Source organism: Rutilus rutilus (genome assembly GCF_951802725.1).
Source record: "Rutilus rutilus genome assembly, chromosome: 1".
Lineage (NCBI taxonomy): Eukaryota > Metazoa > Chordata > Actinopteri > Cypriniformes > Leuciscidae > Rutilus > Rutilus rutilus.
The window spans coordinates 33,165,842-33,185,680 of record NC_140209.1 but is presented as its reverse complement, the minus strand read 5'-3'; the positions used below and the strand labels follow the sequence as shown (position 1 = coordinate 33,185,680).

General features: G+C 38.0%; 1 protein-coding gene across 3 annotated transcripts in view; it reads left to right on the top strand.

The window, feature by feature from the left end:
* trip10a (thyroid hormone receptor interactor 10a) overlaps positions 1-10,889 on the top strand; it is a 30,823-nt gene extending 19,934 nt beyond the window's left edge. The window contains exons 10-15 of one of the 3 annotated variants that reach the window (XM_084408132.1): positions 2,210-2,233; positions 4,883-4,992; positions 5,196-5,328; positions 5,411-5,499; positions 9,247-9,371; positions 9,459-10,889. In XM_084408132.1, coding sequence (XP_084264258.1) covers positions 2,210-2,233; positions 4,883-4,992; positions 5,196-5,328; positions 5,411-5,499; positions 9,247-9,371; positions 9,459-9,610 — 633 coding nt within the window. In that variant the 3' untranslated portion in view covers positions 9,611-10,889. Of the gene's footprint in view, positions 1-994; positions 1,160-2,209; positions 2,234-4,882; positions 4,993-5,195; positions 5,329-5,410; positions 5,500-9,246; positions 9,372-9,458 lie in introns of all 3 variants that reach the window. The other 2 variants (XM_084408131.1, XM_084408133.1) reach the window with 2 other exon arrangements.
* Positions 10,890-19,839: the final 8,950 nt, after the last annotated feature.

The following is a 19,839-nucleotide window of genomic DNA, read 5'->3' as shown; positions in this document are numbered from 1 at the left end:
AACTAGTATCTTAGCTATTATCAGCTTCTTTTGGAATAAACTCTGAGTTGTAGATTTAACTGTGAGGTTGTCTTTATAGGCAGCTCACTTTTGAAAAGAGCAAGTGTGCACAGCTTATTCACTGAATTATCAGGTCTCCTTTCATTTTTAGGCCATTTTGTTGCTATGCAATCCAGCATAACCCTCCGAATGTTGATTGGGCAAAAAGTGGCTCCACTCGTTACATCCATAGTGGGGTGTAAAACAGTAATAGTTTCGTAGATTGTTTACATTGACTATTCTTATGCTGCCTACAGTGCAAATTCTTCTTGAAAGCTTATGCATTTGGCTGTCATTGTGATGTGCTCTCAAGAGATTTTGGTTGGAATGAAATGGACATTTTGGTGTAATTTCTGCTTTTTTTTTTCTGACAAAGACCAGAACCTCTTTAGCAAATGAAAAGACAAAAAGCAGTGGATTCGCTGTAGGCGTGTAATTTATGCCTTGTTGTTTTTTTTGTTTTTTTTTGTTTTTTTCGTGCTGCCACATCAAAAAAATAATTTTCAACTGTAACTGTTTTTCATCAACATTAAGCAAAGTTTGTATAGACCGTAGTTGTGTAATCTACATGACCTCAGATTGTGGTGCCATTCATGTACGTCCTTACCATCATTCCTGCATCTCTTGAAGGCCACATTGCCCATTGAACAAGCCAAGACTTTTATTGTTTTCTGATGGAGCCATTGTTTGCTTCTTCATCTGGCTTTTGCTGGGGCTTGTGGATTTGGGGCTGTTGTGGGTTTGGGTTTTCTTTGTCTTGCTTCTCTTGGCTCTTGCTAAGGTTGGTCCAGTGTTGTCCTCGTTGCTGTTTTGATGTTGCTTTGAGGTGTTTGATGGTGTCTCTTTATTTTCCCTTGTCATATATGTTTTTTGTTTGTTTTTACCCTTCCCCCTGTCCCTCTCCTGCCGTCCTGTCCCTGTGTTCCTCTGGGTTTGTGCCTGGTGTCTGCCCTAGCTTCCCTCGTCCTCGCTCAGTCCTTTCTCCACACCCCCCACCCCCTCGCCCGCTAACGGACCCCCTTCCCCAAAGTTTGGCCGGGACCCCCTGTCGTACTGTTTGAAGGAAATCAATAAGACAGTCAAACCCCGAATCTCTTCCTTCCGGACCCTCAAGAGAACGGTGAGTGTGACCGGTCAGGGATCAAGCAAGTTTGCTACACCTGTGTGCTGCTGCTTTTGGCACGTCTCTTTAAGGCGTTCAGCAGCACTAGATTGATCTGGGTCTGAGTTGTGGTCACATGCACATCAAATGAAGTAGAAATCACTGCTCTTTCACCACTCATCTTCAACCACAACAGCACCAACCTTTCACCTATTCCTACCACACTCCTCTAGTACACTTCTAACACCTACTGAGTTGTAGCTAAGGCTGACATCACAACTAGCCAACTCGAAAGAACTGATAACAGTAGGAGATGTCACCTACCGAATGCTGTGGCTGAAATCTCAACCTCTTCTGGCAGTGAGTCTTTCAAGCTCTACGATTAAGAATGAAAGTTTGGTGGCAAATTATACGACTGCCTCGGATATTTCTTTCTCATTCCCATGCATTTAAACGTCCCATATTGGCATCAAATCAACATGAAGCTTGCTGAAATAAGAACTGGAGCAAAGACTGAATTAGAATGCACTTCACGTAGTATGTTTGTCCTTTGAGTGAGTGTGATTGTGTGTTTGTCCCTCTGGAGCTTGTAGTATGTTCATGTTTTCCAGCATAACTTGTCAGCTCATGTGAAAGCATGACTTAATTTATATAAAAGTAGACTGTTCTGCCTTTGCTTTCTTATTTTGTTGCCCATGTAAGTTCAGGGCAAATGCCAAAAATGCATGTTTACACAATCACGGTCGACAATGGTCAGGAATTTTTATGCTGTTTGGATGAGATTTGAGCAGTGCAGAAGCATGTCAGTTGTTGAATCAGAGCTTATTGGTTATGCACATCTACTAGGGCTGTGCTAATCCAATCATGTTTCATGATATTGCATGATACTTCAGGGTTCCTATAAGAAGCAGGTCACGCAAAAGCTTAAGATCTGAAATCTGCGTTTCTCACTGCGTTCAGAGCTGCTTTTTGTAAGATGCAGAACTAGACAAAAGTGAAGTGACCAAAAAATTGACTAGTGTGATGCCAGCTTATAAAGCACTGTCTGTTTATTTCTCTCTTTCTTAGTTTGCTCCAGAGAAGCTTAAGATGGTATGGGCCGTACTTGCCGTATACATGTATATTTCACTTCCTCTGTCTTTATTGGATTTTTTTCTGCTTCTGAGGATTTTCACATATGACCACCTCTACATCTTCTCTAAAATGACAGATTTTCTATCATTCACTATTGTAGAGGTGGCCATTCTCAGTAAAAGGCACAGAAGCCTCTGGGCTTATTAACAGTACACTCTATGGCTCTTAAACCGTGACAAGCTATTCCAGGGTGAGACACTGCAAACACAAAGGCATATAAACACATAATCTATGCAATGGTTCTTAAGCCAGGGTGTTATGGTGTACTATATTGGACATGTTTTAAAGTTGGTTTAAATGCATTGAGGGTTGCTCAAAGGAATATTCCTGGTTAAATTAAATCTATACCCTATTGACGACATCTCTCCCTCGGGTTTGTAAAAACAATTGAAAACAGCAATACACTTTTGGAGGAGGTCTATGGGGCAAGTCTACAGCACTGTGAATAAAAGCTAAAAATATGAAACTGTCGCGCTTTTTTGATAGTGTAGCCATTACATTTCATCATTCAACTAACATTAGGCTAGTGCTGCTATTAAACCCGTCTGCTCTAAGTAATATCCAACTTTAAAATATAAGTCTAGCACAGGCGCTCGACACATGCATAACAGAAAGTTTCATCCTTGTCCATTGTCTGTGCTCTTTGACTGTAACTTCTATCTCCAAAGGTTATGACCGTCTTGTGTACTTGTTAAAACTGAAGTTGCTGTTGTTGTATTCTGTCTCATCTGTTTCTTTTTTGACCGTTGAAACAGCAAGCCTAATTAATCCCCCAAAAATTCAATATACACATATGTGCAGGATAGAAAAATCTAGCTTTGCACATACGTGTATGTATGTATACTGATGATAAAATTTACGTCACGCACTGTACGCATATAGTGTATGCGTAAAAAGCCCAAACTTTCAAGTGCACACATGTCGAGCATCAAAGGTAGTATCAAATGTTTTACTAAATATTAGGGCTGTCAATTTAACACTTTAATTTAATGAATTAGTTCTGGTTAAAAAAAATTACGCGTTCAAATGAACACATTTAACACATCCGCCCCGCCCTAGACCTATTTCATCCAGTTGATGGTGGCAAACATGATGCAGGGCGGCATGGTGCACGTTTTTAGTGAAAAATTGGGTGAACCAATGATTCAATGGCCCATTCATAAAGAAAGCCACTTGAATGAATCGAATGAATCAGCCGTTTGAATGAATCGAATAAATTATCATTAGTAATTTCTAATTACTAGTATCATTTCATTAAAAAAACATTTCAGTTACCATTTTAATAAAAAGCCCATCAAAGGTAGCCTGGCAAGCCAGACGTACATCAAGATGTTTAGTCTGGCAACTCACCATAGACACGGTCAATCTGATGGGCGGGATAAACGGCTGTCTTTCAAATTTTCTCTGCACACAATAGGACAGCGCTTCAACCAACCAGAGCGTTTTCCCAACAGCGGAGCTAACGTTAGTTGATAGATTCAACTTTTAAATCTGGCCGACAAAACTACGAACACATCTTCCTTTTTTTAAGAATGACTTAAGTGCCGTTCTTTGTTCTTTTCTCAAAGAAAAACTTAACTCCAACTCCTCCAGAGTTGCGGCCAAAGCCGATTCGAAAGACCGTTGTTCTCCATCCGCAGCAGCCATTCTTTGTTTTCAAGTGGCAGGGAGCCGTCGCAACTCTGTCGTCATATGTTAAGCCCGCCCCCGCCTACTCTATACATGACGTGATTGGCCTGACCCAATTTAGGTTTTTGCAGCAAAAAGGTCTATTGAGAGTTGCTAGACCCATCCTGGCTGCAAAATAATTTTGCTGCCGCTAGGGTGCGTCTAGATTTCTAGGCTACATCAAAGGTATAATTCACCCGAAAATGACAATTCTGTCATCATTTACTCACCCTCGTGGCCGTTGAAGCCTAAACGTTTGTCTAATAAATTCTTTTTAATCAAATAAAATAATTTTTCTAAAGCTACTTTTTGTAATGTCTATTTGACATTGTGCTATTTAACACAATTATGACTTTAAATTATCTTATGGGGGTAATTTCTCAGCCAAATTTGACATACGATTAATTAGCGATTAATTCGATTAATTAATCGCCTCATTGTGTGATTTAATTCGTTTAAAAAAAATGTAATCGCTTGACAGCCCTACTAAAAGTATTTCATGTAACTGTGTTAACATAAATATTAGCTTCACAACTCTGCCTTTAAACCCCTCCGGTCACTATTCCTTTACAGAATAGTCGACAGCATGTCACAAATTCTGTTCAAAAAGCTAGTTTTATTTAACCCAGAACATTCTTTTGAGTAAAACTGCTTATCACCCATTTAAGCATGTCTTACTTGTCATAAATGATAAATGTGTTGCCAAAATCTCGTTAAAGCATACAGCCTGTAGTGTTTAAGTGGAACAATTGTAACAGGCGGTGTAATTACCCTTGTGACGAATTGCTACATTACATCTTTTGCTTCTGCAAACCTGAACTCTTACTGTTGGCTCTCTGGTTGACGTCTTTCACGGCTTATCTTGTGGTGTTGGTGGGGTTGTGTGTTGGTGTGAATCTCTGTGAGTGACACTATCTTCCCCGACCCATCTCTCCTCAGCCTGTGGACACGGAGGGCTTCACCCATCTTCCTCCTGAGCAGCGCAGGAAACGCTTGCAGCAGAAGATCGATGACATCAGCAAGGAGCTGCAGAAGGAAATGGATCAGAGGTGAGTCGCCTCTCCGACAACCATCTCCATGGCAACCGGCCACAGCTGAATCCTCAGGGTTACCGGGGTCTGGGCTTTGTTTACTAAGCTCTTCAGGTCTCTGAGGAATCAGTGGTGTTGAGTGCCACGAGTAACCGTATCTGTTTGTCTTTTACGATCAATCTCTCTCTATCTTAAATAAATATATTTATATCTCTCTGCAGTGAGGCTCTGGGTAAAATGAAAGATGTATATGAAAAAAACCCTCAGATGGGAGATCCTGGCAGTTTGGCACCTCAGATCACTCAGACGGCACAAAACATGGAAAGACTGCGAGGAGATCTCAACAAATATGAGGTTTCAGTTTTAACGCTGTCTGTAAATCTTTATCCGCTTCATAAAGACTTTTTCAGCACACTCACTTCTTGGTTTGTTGTAGTCCTGGCTTGCAGAAGCAGGGGGCCGGGGAGACTCGATACGATACTCCACTCACTCTCTGAACAATAACGGTGCTCACAACCCCAGCAGGTCAGTTTTATTTCAACAATTTTTATTTCTAATTATGGTGTGTATTCGGATTCAAGGGGTCATCGGATGCAAAATTCACTTTTATTTGGTGTTTGCATATAAATGTGTCTTTGTAGTGTGTGGACACAACCACCATACAATGAAAAAAATCTCCTTTTTTTTATCCTCAAAAAGCCTAAACACTCAATAATCAAGCCGTTTGGATTTTCTGAGCAATATCATGTCATATTGCTCATGCTCCGCCCACGACCACTGACGGGCTGTCCCGTATTAGCATATTTCCGCCCTCAGCCATTTGTATACTGTCCGCCAAGGCAGCACTTTACGTGTCTTGTGTCGACACGCCCCATGGAAGAGAGGGGTGGGGGGGGAGCAGTTGCTCATTATCATTTAAAGAGACATGCACCGAAACGGGTCACTGTAAACTGAGCTGTTTTTGAGGAGGTAAAAAGGGTGTTGTTTTACACAACCATTGAGGAATTTTAACCAAAGTATATTACAAACTTTACATGAAGACCCTAAAGAATCATACCAACTTGTGGAAAATGGGCATCCGATGACCCCTTTAAAGTGATACTTCACCCAAAAATGAAAACTCTATCATCACTTATTCATCCTCAGGTTGTTCCAAACCCGCATGGGTTTGTTTCTTCTGCTCAACACAAAAGAATTGCGAAATTTGTGAATTGTGAATTTTTTTTGAAGAATGTTGGTAATAAAACAGTTGATGGACCCCATCAACTACCATAGTATTTTTTTTCCTACTATGGAAGTCAAAGGGGTCCATCAACTGTCTGGTTTCAACAGAAGAAACAAACCCATACAGGTTTGGAACAGCTTGAGGGTGAATAAGTGATGATAGAGTTTTCATTTTTGGGTGAAGTATCACTTTAATCCTTCTGAAAAAGCTTTTTTTTTTTTTTTTTCTGCTTCACAGCTATTGGAAGTCTACAACCAAAATGCTCTTGAAATTAATGTAGTCAAACTTCACTAATTCTGGGTCACTGAGAACGAAAACAATGCTTAAAATTATTGATTGGCTTTAGTTTTCAAGATATGCTATTGGGTTAGTATACATGACCTTGACTTGGGAATGGCGGAGGAGAAGGGATCTCAGTTTTAACCAGAAATGGCTAAAATACATCTTTGGATCTATGAATATGACTGGGTTTGGAAAGTACTTGCTTTATAGGCAAACCAATGAATGATGCCATCTGAAGCTGGTATTGCGTCACATGATATGAATTGCATCATGTTGGATGTGTCTGAATTCGCCCCCTAAACCCTCATTCACTATTCCCTACATTAGTCCACTAATATAGTTTACTTGAAGGAGTGAATGAAAATGAGTGAGTCAATTCGGACTCTGTCATGGAAACAACTATGTATAAACCTTAATTAAACAATTAAGTAATCAATCAAAAATGTATTTACACATGTGTGATATTACGTTGTAGCCACATTGGACCAGCGTTTTGGAAAATGGATGAATGGATGATTTATCTCCAGGCGCCATCTTCTGGTCAGAAGATGTAATTCATTCGGCGCACGACTCTCACAGTGCATTATGGGTATTCTCTAGCCGTTGAGCGTACATCAGTTGTGTACTCGTTATTGCGGTGTATTATGGGATTGAATGAGTGCACTCGATAACATCCACTATGGTTTAGGACACCAATACAAATGGCTTTCCTCTCAAATAGTGCCCTATTTAAGGGTATAGGTGGCGATTTCAGACGCAGCTGTTATTCCTAGAAGTCATGGATGATGAAATCATAACGATCACTCTGCTGAACAAATTGCCCCGTGTCAGTTCTAGGAATCATACAGCAGGGGTGCAAAACTCAATTCCTGGAGGTCCACAGCCCTACAGAGTTTAGTTTCAATATGCAATTCTGTAGTTTTCAAGTAAGCCTGATGGAACACAAACACGACTCGGGATTGATGCCGGTGTTGTGCCGAATTTCGACCCCTGCCAAATTATTACCCCCCCTAGTATTGGTAGGTTTAGGATTAGTTGTGGGGGAGGGTTAGGATTGGGGGTGGGGTTAGGATTAGGCAATCAGGTACTGACTTCAACGAGGGGGGTAATAATTTGGCAGGGGGTCGAAATTCAGCACAACACCTGGTTCTTTCGCCACCAAACGGTACGTAATGCGCAAGTTTATGATCGAATCAGAGAAAAAAAATGCACAAGCGTGGTTTCTCGAGAGAGAAATCGCAGCTCATATGCAAACTTAAGACGCTGCTGAGACATAAGTCACATCGATGTCACGTGTCTTTACGGGATTTTTAGGGGTTGTGTGTGAGCGCACTCTCTGATTCCGGAAAATCACTGGCAGTGTGAATGAACCAAAATCAAACGAACCCGGGTCAAATCCCGGGTCACTTTATCCCTGTATTTTCTGGAATCTCTGTGTGAAAGGGGCTATACAGTGCCTTGCTCTCTTAATTGTCAGTGTTTGATTTTGCAAAGGTGCTCATTTCTGTTTTAGCCAAAGTGAGCAGCGATGCCTCGTACTTGTGTGAACAGGGCAGATAACTTAAACGGAGCCCATCAATGCTGGCAGACTATTGCTGGACAGTGACAAAGAGATGCTCCATTTAATGAATACAAGAGACAAGCCAAGAAGAGCAGAGTAGACACTGAATAGGACTAATCTATGCACTTTTTTTTGTACATTTTGTTTCATAAGAAAATTTGATTTATATAACCCTTTGGTGATTTTTAAAGGGTTACATAAACAGGTGACGGGTACTATCTACACAATACACAGAGACGTAAAAAAACAGTTGCCAGTTGTTTTAATTGTCATATTTGAATTACATCACATCAAAATACATAATAAATAGCAAATTTTTATCTCTGAAGCAGACGATTTGTAAAAACGCAGACCAGTGTTTCCTATAAACTTAAGAAATGCATGTTGTTTTCCTTCTACTGTCTTGTGTAAATACCATTATATATTTAATCAACTCATTATCATTTGTGTCCTTGACAACAGCACACAAGAGTGCAATGAATAGCAAAATGTTGGACATGATTTCACTGTGTTAATTTAAAAAAAAAAAATCTAAAGAAAAATTCCCTAAATAATAAAGATATATTTATTATATCGAACCATATCCATGCAGCTTCAGAGGTCAATAAGTGGACCTTGTATCCAGTCTGCAATAATTTTTATATTTTGGTATTATTATGGAATTTTATGCATCAGGGGCATGATTAATTGGGTTATTTTTTTTTTTTTGATATTACATAAAAAAACATCACAATTAAATTGAAAGTCTGAAATGTTAGTAATTTTTTTCTTTAGTTTCTTTCTCGCTCTCTCTTGTTGTTATTATTATTATTATTATTATTATTATTACTTTGTGATGTTGACTACACCCCAGTCATCTGGGCACTGGGAAAGAAATTATGTGTTTTGACAGTAATAGTATGTTTTCATAGTAGAGCAAGCTCTTCTCAAATGATTAAGCAACATTTTATTCCTCATAATTTGTCCTCTTAAATGTTTGTAATAAGTCATTGAGGTCTCGTAGCTTCACTTCTCTTGTTTTACTCAAATTACCTAGTAATGTGGATACACAGAGATATAAACAAACACAGAATGCAAATAAACAGGAATATATCAGCAGTCTTATTCAGATTTGTTTTAGAAACCGTACATTTATTTGAATCTGGTCAAGGCGATTACATTGCGTCTACATAATCAGAATTGTCCTGTGCTCTTTTTTTTTTAGTCCTGGAACTCTCTCAGATGACACGGACCCTTCCCATGCCATCTACACCGAGTTTGATGACGACTTTGAGGAAGAGGAACTCGCCGCACCTATTGGTCAATGCACAGCGCTCTACAATTTCCCAGGTACGATTTAACGGCTTCGCACAAGCATTGGCGAATATCATGTCCACCACTTGTCCTCTGACACTCAGATCATCCATCTGTCAACAGGCTCCAGCGAAGGAACCATATCCATGCAGGAAGGAGAGGTGCTGTCTGTAGTGGAGGAGGATAAGGGCGATGGGTGGACGCGGGTGCGCCGGAACAACGGGGACGAGGGCTACATCCCAACTTCTTATGCTACCATCACGCTTAACAAATGACCTCGTCCCCTTTCCACCCGCTGCAGCAGAGATGCACTATAACAAACACTATGAGTAGCTTCAGATTAACACTCATTATGTCCCAACACGGCTTGCTGCTCCGGGGGGGGGATCACCGCACAATGGGCTAATACACTCCTCCTCTAAGGATGAATGAGTATCTCAGGGTGTGTATTATGTGAGTGAAAGAGGTAGAGAAGGTTGGAATAATTTTTCTCCTTGTTTTGCATGGAAAACAATGCAGGAGGGTGCCATGTACTCGCAGCTATTGCTCAACAGACACATCAGTTCCTGTGGTGACTCTGTCTGATGGTGACTTTTAAAAGCAGTCTATCAGCAGAGCTGAGCATGATCCACTCAACTTGTCCTCCACGAAGATCTTCCATCTGCACCTTGATGATGTGATTTGGCACCTGGAGCGAAAAGCGTAACTATCTCTGCAGGCAGAAGTCCAGCTCAAATGCAACGTTTTTAACTTGAAGTATTTGCTTTAAAGATACGAGTGGCCAAACATGATGTTTTACAGCAGCGAGTGTTGCAAATGCTTCAGTAAGTGTGCAGTAACACGAATGCCACATCTACGAGTCGATAAGACCTAACATTTCTGTGTATAGAAAATACTGAGCGCTCAAGTAATATTAAGTAGCTCCTTTTTTTTTTTCTCTCTCCATAAGATTGTTGCACAAACAGTTGATGTACTCAGCAGCAGTACAAAATTATGACAATCAAAGTCTCATAATCTGCAGAGAAAAGCCACCGTTCTCAAATCTACAGATACGTAGTACAATAAATAGTTTGTTGCAATAAAAGAATATAATTTATTGAGTATATAAATAAGTGTTTGTATATTAAATAAACAGTAAATCACATTTATGTAAGAGGTAACTGCACACATTTGCTATTTCAGATAGGTCAACAATGCACAGTGTACTAGCAACTAAGAAAAACTATTCTAGGCAACAAAAGCAAATTTTGGATTTTCATATATATTTATATATATATGAAATAATATATTTTAGGCATCACAACACCACTATTGTCTTATTAGTTGTTTTTTTTTTATTATTATTCTTGATGAATAAAGATTGTATTGTTAAGAATAGAGTTCTAAATTCAAGGGTATAATTCAAAATATATGTTTTGTTTGTCTTTGATTGAATCCAAGGCAGAACTGTTAGTGTTTGTCTAAGTCAAGGTGCCTTCAACTTTGTGTGTGTACCATACTCAAAATACACTTATTTTATTGTCTTTATAAATGTCAAGCACATTTCCAAATTTACATGATGTTTTGTCTTGTTTTTGGGAGAAATTCTCAATTGTAAGGGATTTTGTAAGCAAGCCATATAGCTTTTGAGATGAGTTCTTGATTTTAGCTGCAATTAGTAAAAATTGAGGTCACATGATCATAATACCATTGTTTTTCACAGCTTACAAGTGCCGCCTGCTGGTAATAGGAGGTTGCAGCTTGTTAAAGGGATCGATCACCCAAAAGTGAACATTTTGTTATCATTTAGGCCTACTCACCCTAAAGTTGTTCCAAACCTGTATCAGTTTATTTCTTCTGCTGAACATAAAAAAAAGAAGTTTTTTTCAAGAATTTTGAAGAACATGGGGGTAAACCCCATTGACTTCCATATTATGGAAAAAAACTAGTATGGAAGTCAATGGAGTCCATCAACTATTTGGTTATCGACATTCTTCAAAATATCTTCTTTTGTGTTCAACAGAAGAAAGAAACCCATACAGGTTTGGAACAACATGAGGGTGAGAAAATTATAGTGACAACTCTTTGAGCTGGCATGGGTAATTTCTGAAATCAAATTAGATGATCTGAGCGCTTAATGATCACATTAATAATCCAAAATGACTGGGAGAAGAGAGCCTAAAGATACAGTAAATCATTCAAAAACAGTAGTACTAAATCTAAATCTATAAAAAAAAGAGAGAAGTAAGACAAGTTTAGACAAGTTTTACATTTTCTATTGAAAACAGAGCAACAACTGCTCAGTTTTTACTCGTAAAACATGGAGGAAATCATCTTCGAGACACAAGTTTTTTTTGGAAATGTTTATTACTATAATAAAATGTCTCCTCAATATTTATTTTACAAACAAATAAAGTCGTAAAACGGGTAATATATAGCCTATACGCACAATTGTGGCAACCGTAAACAACAAAGTTATGCTTTTTTTCGGCTAGGTGTATTCTGATCATTACTACAATTAATAAATGTATCTATTTATTGATCATTGACCTTTACTAGGCTATTAAACGTTATTATTTCAAAAAAGCCATTTCACGTCGTGCAAAATAATAAATCTTGACTTGAACAGTGGTAAAATAATCACGACCCCTCGTGGTTAATTGGTTTATTGAAGGTTTCCAACAGGTGGCAGTGTTGCACAACAAATCTATACTGGACCGTAGTTTCGCTCATATACATTTGCAACAGATTTGAAATAATGTTGTCCATGTACAGACCAAAATAAAACAGACACGTCTTGGAGTCAAACTAAAATTAGTCAAGGTAGTTGGAAATGACTGACAAACGCCAAGAGTGATCTTTTGATAGACGTACGAATCTTAGCTGCCAAATATGATAGCAACAGATCGTAAGGTGCACCGTGCTCAGACCTAAATATCTATAGGTTATTTGACAACTCGCTGTACACTAAGACCGTTAAAGCCTTCAGTGTCTGTTAGTCTATTCAAGGACTCGGCTTCGATTATTATAAGCTGTGACTAGGACTCATCATGGACTTGCTTTCTCCAGCTCCTTTTCACAAACTGTATTGCAACAAATACGCGAATAATTGCAATAGGCTACTTAATTAAACTGCTAAAAATCTTAAACGTTTTATGAATAGCCTATAATCGCACATTAACGAAAATATACGTGCATTAAAGAGCAAAAACAATGTAAATGCCCAAAATGCCTTTGATGAAGCAGCATAAAAGATCTGGATGTGTTCGCAATACATGTATTGACTGAACTGAGAGGAAAATGATTTTCGACTGTGGAATCGTTAGAATCCCTGCTTTTTCTTCCACTTGTTCAGTATCAGTGCTGGTCTAGAGGGCGCCAAATCTAAAGAAATGTACAACGAGATAGCTCCAAATTCCCCAAAATGCTGTGATCTTAACCTCAGTTATTTAAATATACATTTTATTTGAATTTGTGGAATATAAATGCATATAAGTGTGCTTTTTTGGATATCATACGTGGATGAATCTGAGTTATATTGTTAAAAATAGCCATCTCTGATTAACCATGGTCCCCCCCCCCCAAATTAACCATGAGTATGCTGATAGAAAACTACAGCTTACTTTTGAACCCATTCAGGGCAGATGTGGGATATTTATATCTCTGACATCTGACAGGAAATGTGAGTGTTTGTTTAGGTGTAGGCCTACAATTCTCAAGAGGAAAAAACAACAGCTTCGACATCTGTCTCTAGGTTACGCAATCATGTAACTAATGTAAGACCGTTACCTAATTTAGGCATTTCATTTGTTTAAAATAGGGTGTATGTAATTTAGCGTGTAGCCTAAAACTATAGGCTAAGTGGCGTTCTGGGGCCAGTTACATAAACATAGCCATTAAGACAGTGTCTTAAAAGTGATAGTTGACCCAAAAATAAACATTTTGGGAAAAAATTTGGTAACCAGACAGTTGACGGTAACCATTAACTTCCATGGTATTTTTTTTTTCCCGACTATGGAAGTCAAAGGGGTCCATCAACTGTCTGGTTACCAAAACTGTACCAAACTGGTTACCAAAACTGGGACTGTATGACTAACTTGTCTTAGTGGTTTATGTAACCCTGTGCACTATTCCAAGAAACATCAATGGAACTCAGAAAAAGTGCCCCAGTATTTGGGATAACTTTCAATGCTAACTGCTAGCTGTTTATGTTAGCATATAAGCGAACTTGAATTAAATTAATTACTTTTAGGTTGATACATTTTGTGTGGCAGCCTTTGCTTTGCAGTGACAGTCCTCATCACCTTACCAACACTTCTGTTGCACAGGGGATTGTGGGTAATACCTAAAAAAAGCATACCTGGATGCAGACTTAAAAATCCACCTGAAATAGTATCCGAGCACCTTTGGAATACTATTTTGAACATAGTCTGCTGTTTGAGACAGAAACATTCTGTTCTTGTGTGCTATTTGGGACAGATACACAAATCAGGGAACATACCTGTTGCTCCATTTCTTTATTCCCTCATGTCCACAGCCCTGAGGATTTTTTTATTTTATTTTTTATTTTGAAATCACATCTCATTGCCTGCCCAGAACATGACATTTGATTGACCTTTATAAATGCTTTTTATAAGTGCACCTATCTTGCTTGCTTCCAGTTTTTAGAAGACATTGTTATAGATCCACTATAGCTACTCTCAGCAATGAGTCAGTACTTGAATACAACAGTTACTTCAATTACAGCTAATTGCATGCTTTTTGCTTTTTGCAATTAACCCAATTATCCGGGCTGTTCCTCTTGCATCCCTTATGTCAGAACACATACTTAAGTGGAATTTGTCTCCATTTTTGTAGTATTGAAAAGGAAGATAATGGCTGGCCTATTCAATAAAGACGCTTTTGTTACTTTTCCGACATGAAAACTCCTGTTAGGGAAAACATAATAGGTTGGCGGACTACCATAGTATTTTCACTTTCATTGCTATAAGCAGATACAGGCTTATTGTACTGCTTAACAAATGTGCTTTGCATGCATGGATTTCAAAATTAAGATAGTAATTATAGTATTTTTATTGACATTTCACACATTTATTAATGAAATAGAGTGCTGTGCTGATGAGGAACAATTACTGATCCAAAGAAATTATACATATAAAATATACATTTAGTAAATGTTTATACAAAATAGCAACGGATTCCGGTCCTTGATGCTGATTGGTCAATTCCGTTTCAACAAATAGATCTCATCCTAGCAACCAATATACAGTCAAAACTGTTCCATGAATTATGCATTTCAGCAAAATCAGCTGTTTATTATTTATTTAATGAAGTGTTTGCTGGCGTTATTGAATGTCATTAAAGGCCCACTGAAGTGCCTTGAAACGCACAGCATTATTCAATAGGTGTGTTCGATATCGGCTGCGGCTGGATGTAACCGATCGTCGAGAAAACTGACACGTGAAGTCGGACACTCTGCTTCCCGTAGTGACGCTCGCGCTGTGTTTGCTTTACCACAGCTGAAGTGAAATAAATGCAATATTTGCCAAATACACAGATGTTTCAGAGATATTTTCATTCAATACTTTATGCTTCATACAGCATCTGTTTGAACAAGAATAAAGTTCAACATAAGCCTATAGCCTACTATCAATGAAGTGGAGTCTACGTTTTTTAATCAGTTTTATTTTGATAAACATGACAGAATATAACATCGCGGCTACATGAAAAAAGTGTTTACTGTAATAAAAAACAGATTTGTGAGCTTAAGTGGAACTAAAGTTGTGAGAATAAACACGTCGGTGCTGTATCAAATCGGACAAAATTTCTAACCAAGTATGGGGTCTGTGCAGAGCAGAAGTGGGCGTTTCTAAATTTGAGGGCGTTTTCAAACTGGTGGGTGTTTATAAATCATTCAATGAAAATGATGAGTTTTGAATGCTTATATCTTCTAAATGCAAATGTTACCATTGTTTTGGAGCACACTAGCTTATAGATAACAGTGAGACTAACATTCATATTAAAAGCCAAAAAAACTTTCACGGGGACTTTAATTTTGCGGCCACACACTTCCCCTGTCAAGTCCTGTCATGCTGGATAGTGGATACCTTGATGTGTGCGTCCCTGTGGAAGCCCGACGTTGCCGACGTGCGCAGAGGGAATATTATTTAAAAGTGTTCTGTTTCAGGTATGGTTCTACTGTATGTTCATCGAGTTATACTGTTTAATGGCGCTTCTTATTATGCGAATTTACGCAGTGGCGTGAACATATTTAAAATAAAGACGGAAAACAAACGTTGAGAGATGAGCGTGCGTGAGGAAATATGCATTTGCCCGGTTTCACAGACAAGATTTAAGACTAGTCCCAGACTATAGTGCACGTTTGATCTGTTTTAACTGAAAGCAACTTGCACTGACTGACATATCTTAAAATATTTCAGTGCCTATAATCTAATCTAATTAGATTATATTTCTAATCTAATCTAATCTAATCTAATTAGATTATATTTCATTTTAAAATAGCCTACTTGAAATCAGACTACAGTTTCTTTTCTATTGATTTCATGATTACATGTTATTCCCACAATGGAAATACATTATTCATAAATCGTTGATTCTGCTTGTTTGTTATATTTAAAAATTTCCTTATAAAAAAGCCTACTGCTTATGTTCAGAAGGTCTTCCAGGTTTGTGGAAGTGCACACACAGAGCAGCCGTCATGTGACTATCACTGAAAACTGAGACCCACATGGCTTTTGATCACTGGATTCAAAGAAATAATTTCACTTTTAACAAGTGTTAACATTGCAACATTGCTTATCTAATCAGCTCCTGACTACATTAATTATTATTTGAATTATCACCCGGTGAGTCATTTAACCATATAGGCCTACTACTATATCTCTTGAAGGCTTTTGTCTTTCATACACATTCACTTGTACAATTCACATCATTTCATATTTACATGCAATGCAGGGATTCCCATTTTTTTTCATCAGCTGTACATCTTTGACCTAATATATTTACTTGAAATACCTCCTGAGATTTTCAGTTAATAATTTAGGGCAATAATAAAATTAAGCCAATAATAATAAAATTAAGTTTACAGTTCGCTGATGTCAGTTAATGGTCACATTACATGCAGGTAAACAAATATATATATATATATATATATTTTTTTTTTTTGTAAATGTTTTATTTTGTTTGTTTTTATTTTAAAATGATTTATGTAATGTTTGTGATTTAGTTACTTAATAGCTTTTCATTAAACTCACGAACCCCTGCAGCTCCATCATGAACCCTGTCTGGGAAACCCTGACATAATGTAATATTTAATGCACTGTTGTTAATATCAAAGAATGTAATATATTTTCTTTGTCTTTGTATGTTTAAAGCAGTATGGTACAAGATTATCCTTTTCAAATCAATGTGTTATATGAGTTAGGTTAAAAGTAATTTAAAAAGTAGTCTGAATACTTTACCTAAAATGAGTAATCTTGAGATTACATTATACACTTTTGTCATGTAATTTGGAATCAGTCACTGACTACAATTTGTGTGTAATCTACCCAGCACTACATATGAATTCACATATTTTTGGCTTTAATATTTGTATTTTGTGGTAACTGTTTAATAAAACCAGTAAGATACTCGATGCGTGTCATGGCTGAAGGGGTTGACTTCAGCCTTGACTGTATACACAATTGCCTACAGCATGGCCTCTCGTACCTTACTGCTTACATAATAACAAATATTCTGATTTCACTGGCTTTTAAAGCACACACATTAGGGAGTTATTTTTTTGGCCGCTGCTGGTGTCAAACACGTAACTGGCCACTGTTTTGCGATGATGTACTGGATTTAATCCGATATGTAGTGGACGCGTTTTTCCAAACCATGTTAAGGTTAGGGTATATGTTGGAGCGTTGTGTAGGCAATCAGCATCAGTAATACAATCTTTTGAATCGGCCGTGGGCGTGGTTTGCGCTGAACTGGATTGTGGGGGAAAACCACGCATCCACTACGAATTGGATTTGGATGCACTGATCGGTCTGTGCAGCGCCACTTCAAGTCAAACACACCTCTTGACTATTTTATGGTACGTTTACGCGACAACGATGTACTAAAATCGAAAAAGCTTTTCCTTTGCGTTTTTTCGCGTACAGGCGACAACGTTGTCAAAACGATCCCCATTCACACGGATCCACGAAAATGATTTAAAAAGTTGTATTATTCATGCCACTAGTTGGCGATGTCACTTTGTGAGGAAAAAAACGACACGCCAATAGACTGAACATGTAATACGCATGCGCATGACGTCAGTTTTCAGTTAATTTTTGAAATTTACACAGAGACGATAACGGTATCGTTTCCAAAAGCTTTCACTTTGCATCCCGTTTTTAAAAAGTTCGCGTTTTCAGGCCCCCAAAATGCCGCTGACGTGTAAAAAGTATAAAAAAAACGTTATGAAAATGGTGTCGTGTGAATGCCCCCTTAGTCAAACAAACGCGCACAAAACAACACCATAACATTGAGTCAACCAATGGCGCGAGTTTGAGGTGGGGCTTGGAGAGTTTGAGAACCTTTGCAATTCTTCTGCACTTTCAAGAAGCTTTGTGATTTCATATATGCAGTGGTTTTTAATTGCAATTCTCTTAAAGCATACATTTTCAAAGCTCGACATGATATTTAAATTTCTTGGTGTTTTATTGTGTCTCCTTTGTTTGCTCCTCAGGCGGTGTATACCTCATTTGTATGCTTTGACATTGCTCTCGAAAACACATTAAAGGTCAGTTTTACCATAACACTGTGCTAACCTGGCTGAAACTGATAGGTCCCTGGTACAGAAGGGCTTTCTGGCGCGCAGGCTCTTCACAAAGATAAGCCGCCCCACCGCTGGAACCATCACTCTGTCAGTGGTGAGAGCAAGACCAGCACTTTATAAAAGGAAATGCATAAAACATCAGCTCCACTATTCTAGATTATTCTGTACTCAGCAAATAGACATACAACAACTGATTTCATTTTCTTATCATTGTCAAGGCACTTCACACACACACTGTAAAAAAATAAATAACTTTCTTAATCGGTACTTTTATCTTGTTTTAAGCATAAATCCAGAAACATTAAGTAAGACTTGCGCTTGAAACAAGAAAAAAACAAGTGGTGTAAGAAAAATAAACCTAATTCAAAATATATTTCAGGAGTGGATTAATGAATTAATAAATGAATATAAACAGAACAAAGTTCCTTATGAAGAAAATAATTTGTTAATGTCAGGATGAGTAAAAAGCCACAGTGTGATAATATTTGTAAGTTACGTTATTTGTGCTGTAAACTATATATAGCCTCAAGGTTCGTGTTTATTGAATGTCTCAGGCAGCGGGAATTACTTGCACTTAGATTGAATAACAACCAAATCTATTTGGAAGCAATACCTGCATTCTGTTAATGGAATGATTAATGATGTTTTTTTGCTGTATAATTTTGATGCGTGTAGTCTGGAGGTTTCATGTATTACTCTGGTGTATAATCTATAAACGACTAATGATTTTAACTTCAATAAAACATGGCACATGAGCTCTCAAAATATTGATTTAACATGACATATACTAAAGAGCAGAAATATGAGCATGACGGAGGCCGTTCCCAGGGGAGAATGATGAATTGTTTTGGCACTTTCAATTTTTTGTCCATTTCCTTGTCAGCATTTGTGACTCAAGAGTGAGCTGCTGGTGACGTTGAGGTGTGTAAGTGTGTGTGTGTCCATGTATGCTCTTTATGTGTAAATGTTTGATGTTATTCGATGTCACACTGGTGGCTGCACTTCTGCTTGTATTGTCATACGGTGACTGTATATGTGTGCGAGTGGTTTGTTTACAGCTTATCAAAGGACCAATTTCCGCTTTGTGTTCATATCGCAGTGTATGGATACCTTCAGGGATGGAATTGCCCATCTGAACATCTGAGAGAGCGCTTGAATGCTCTTTTCACACATTAATCTCCTAACTAGTATAAGGCACTTATGAAAAGCACTATACAAACATTATTCTTCAGTACTGCAGTTCAACCAAAACAGCTATTGTAAATGATCTATCTATCTATCTATCTATCTGTCTGTCTGTCTGTCTGTCTGTCTGTCTGTCTGTCTGTCTGTCTGTCTGTCTGTCTGTCTGTCTGTCTATCTATCTATCTATCTATCTATCTATCTATCTATCTATCTATCTATCTATCTATCTATCTATCTATCTATCTATCTATCTATCTATCTATCTATCTATCTATCTATCTATCTATCTATCTATCTATCTATCTATCTATCTATCTATCTGTCTGTCTGTCTGTCTGTCTGTCTGTCTGTCTGTCTGTCTGTCTGTCTGTCTGTCTGTCTGTCTGTCTGTCTGTTGTTCTATCTATCTATCTATCTGTCTGTCTGTCTGTCTGTCTGTCTGAATGTCTGTCGTTCTATCTATCTGTCTTATCTATCTGTCTGTCTGTCTATCGTTCTATCTATCTGTCTGTCTGT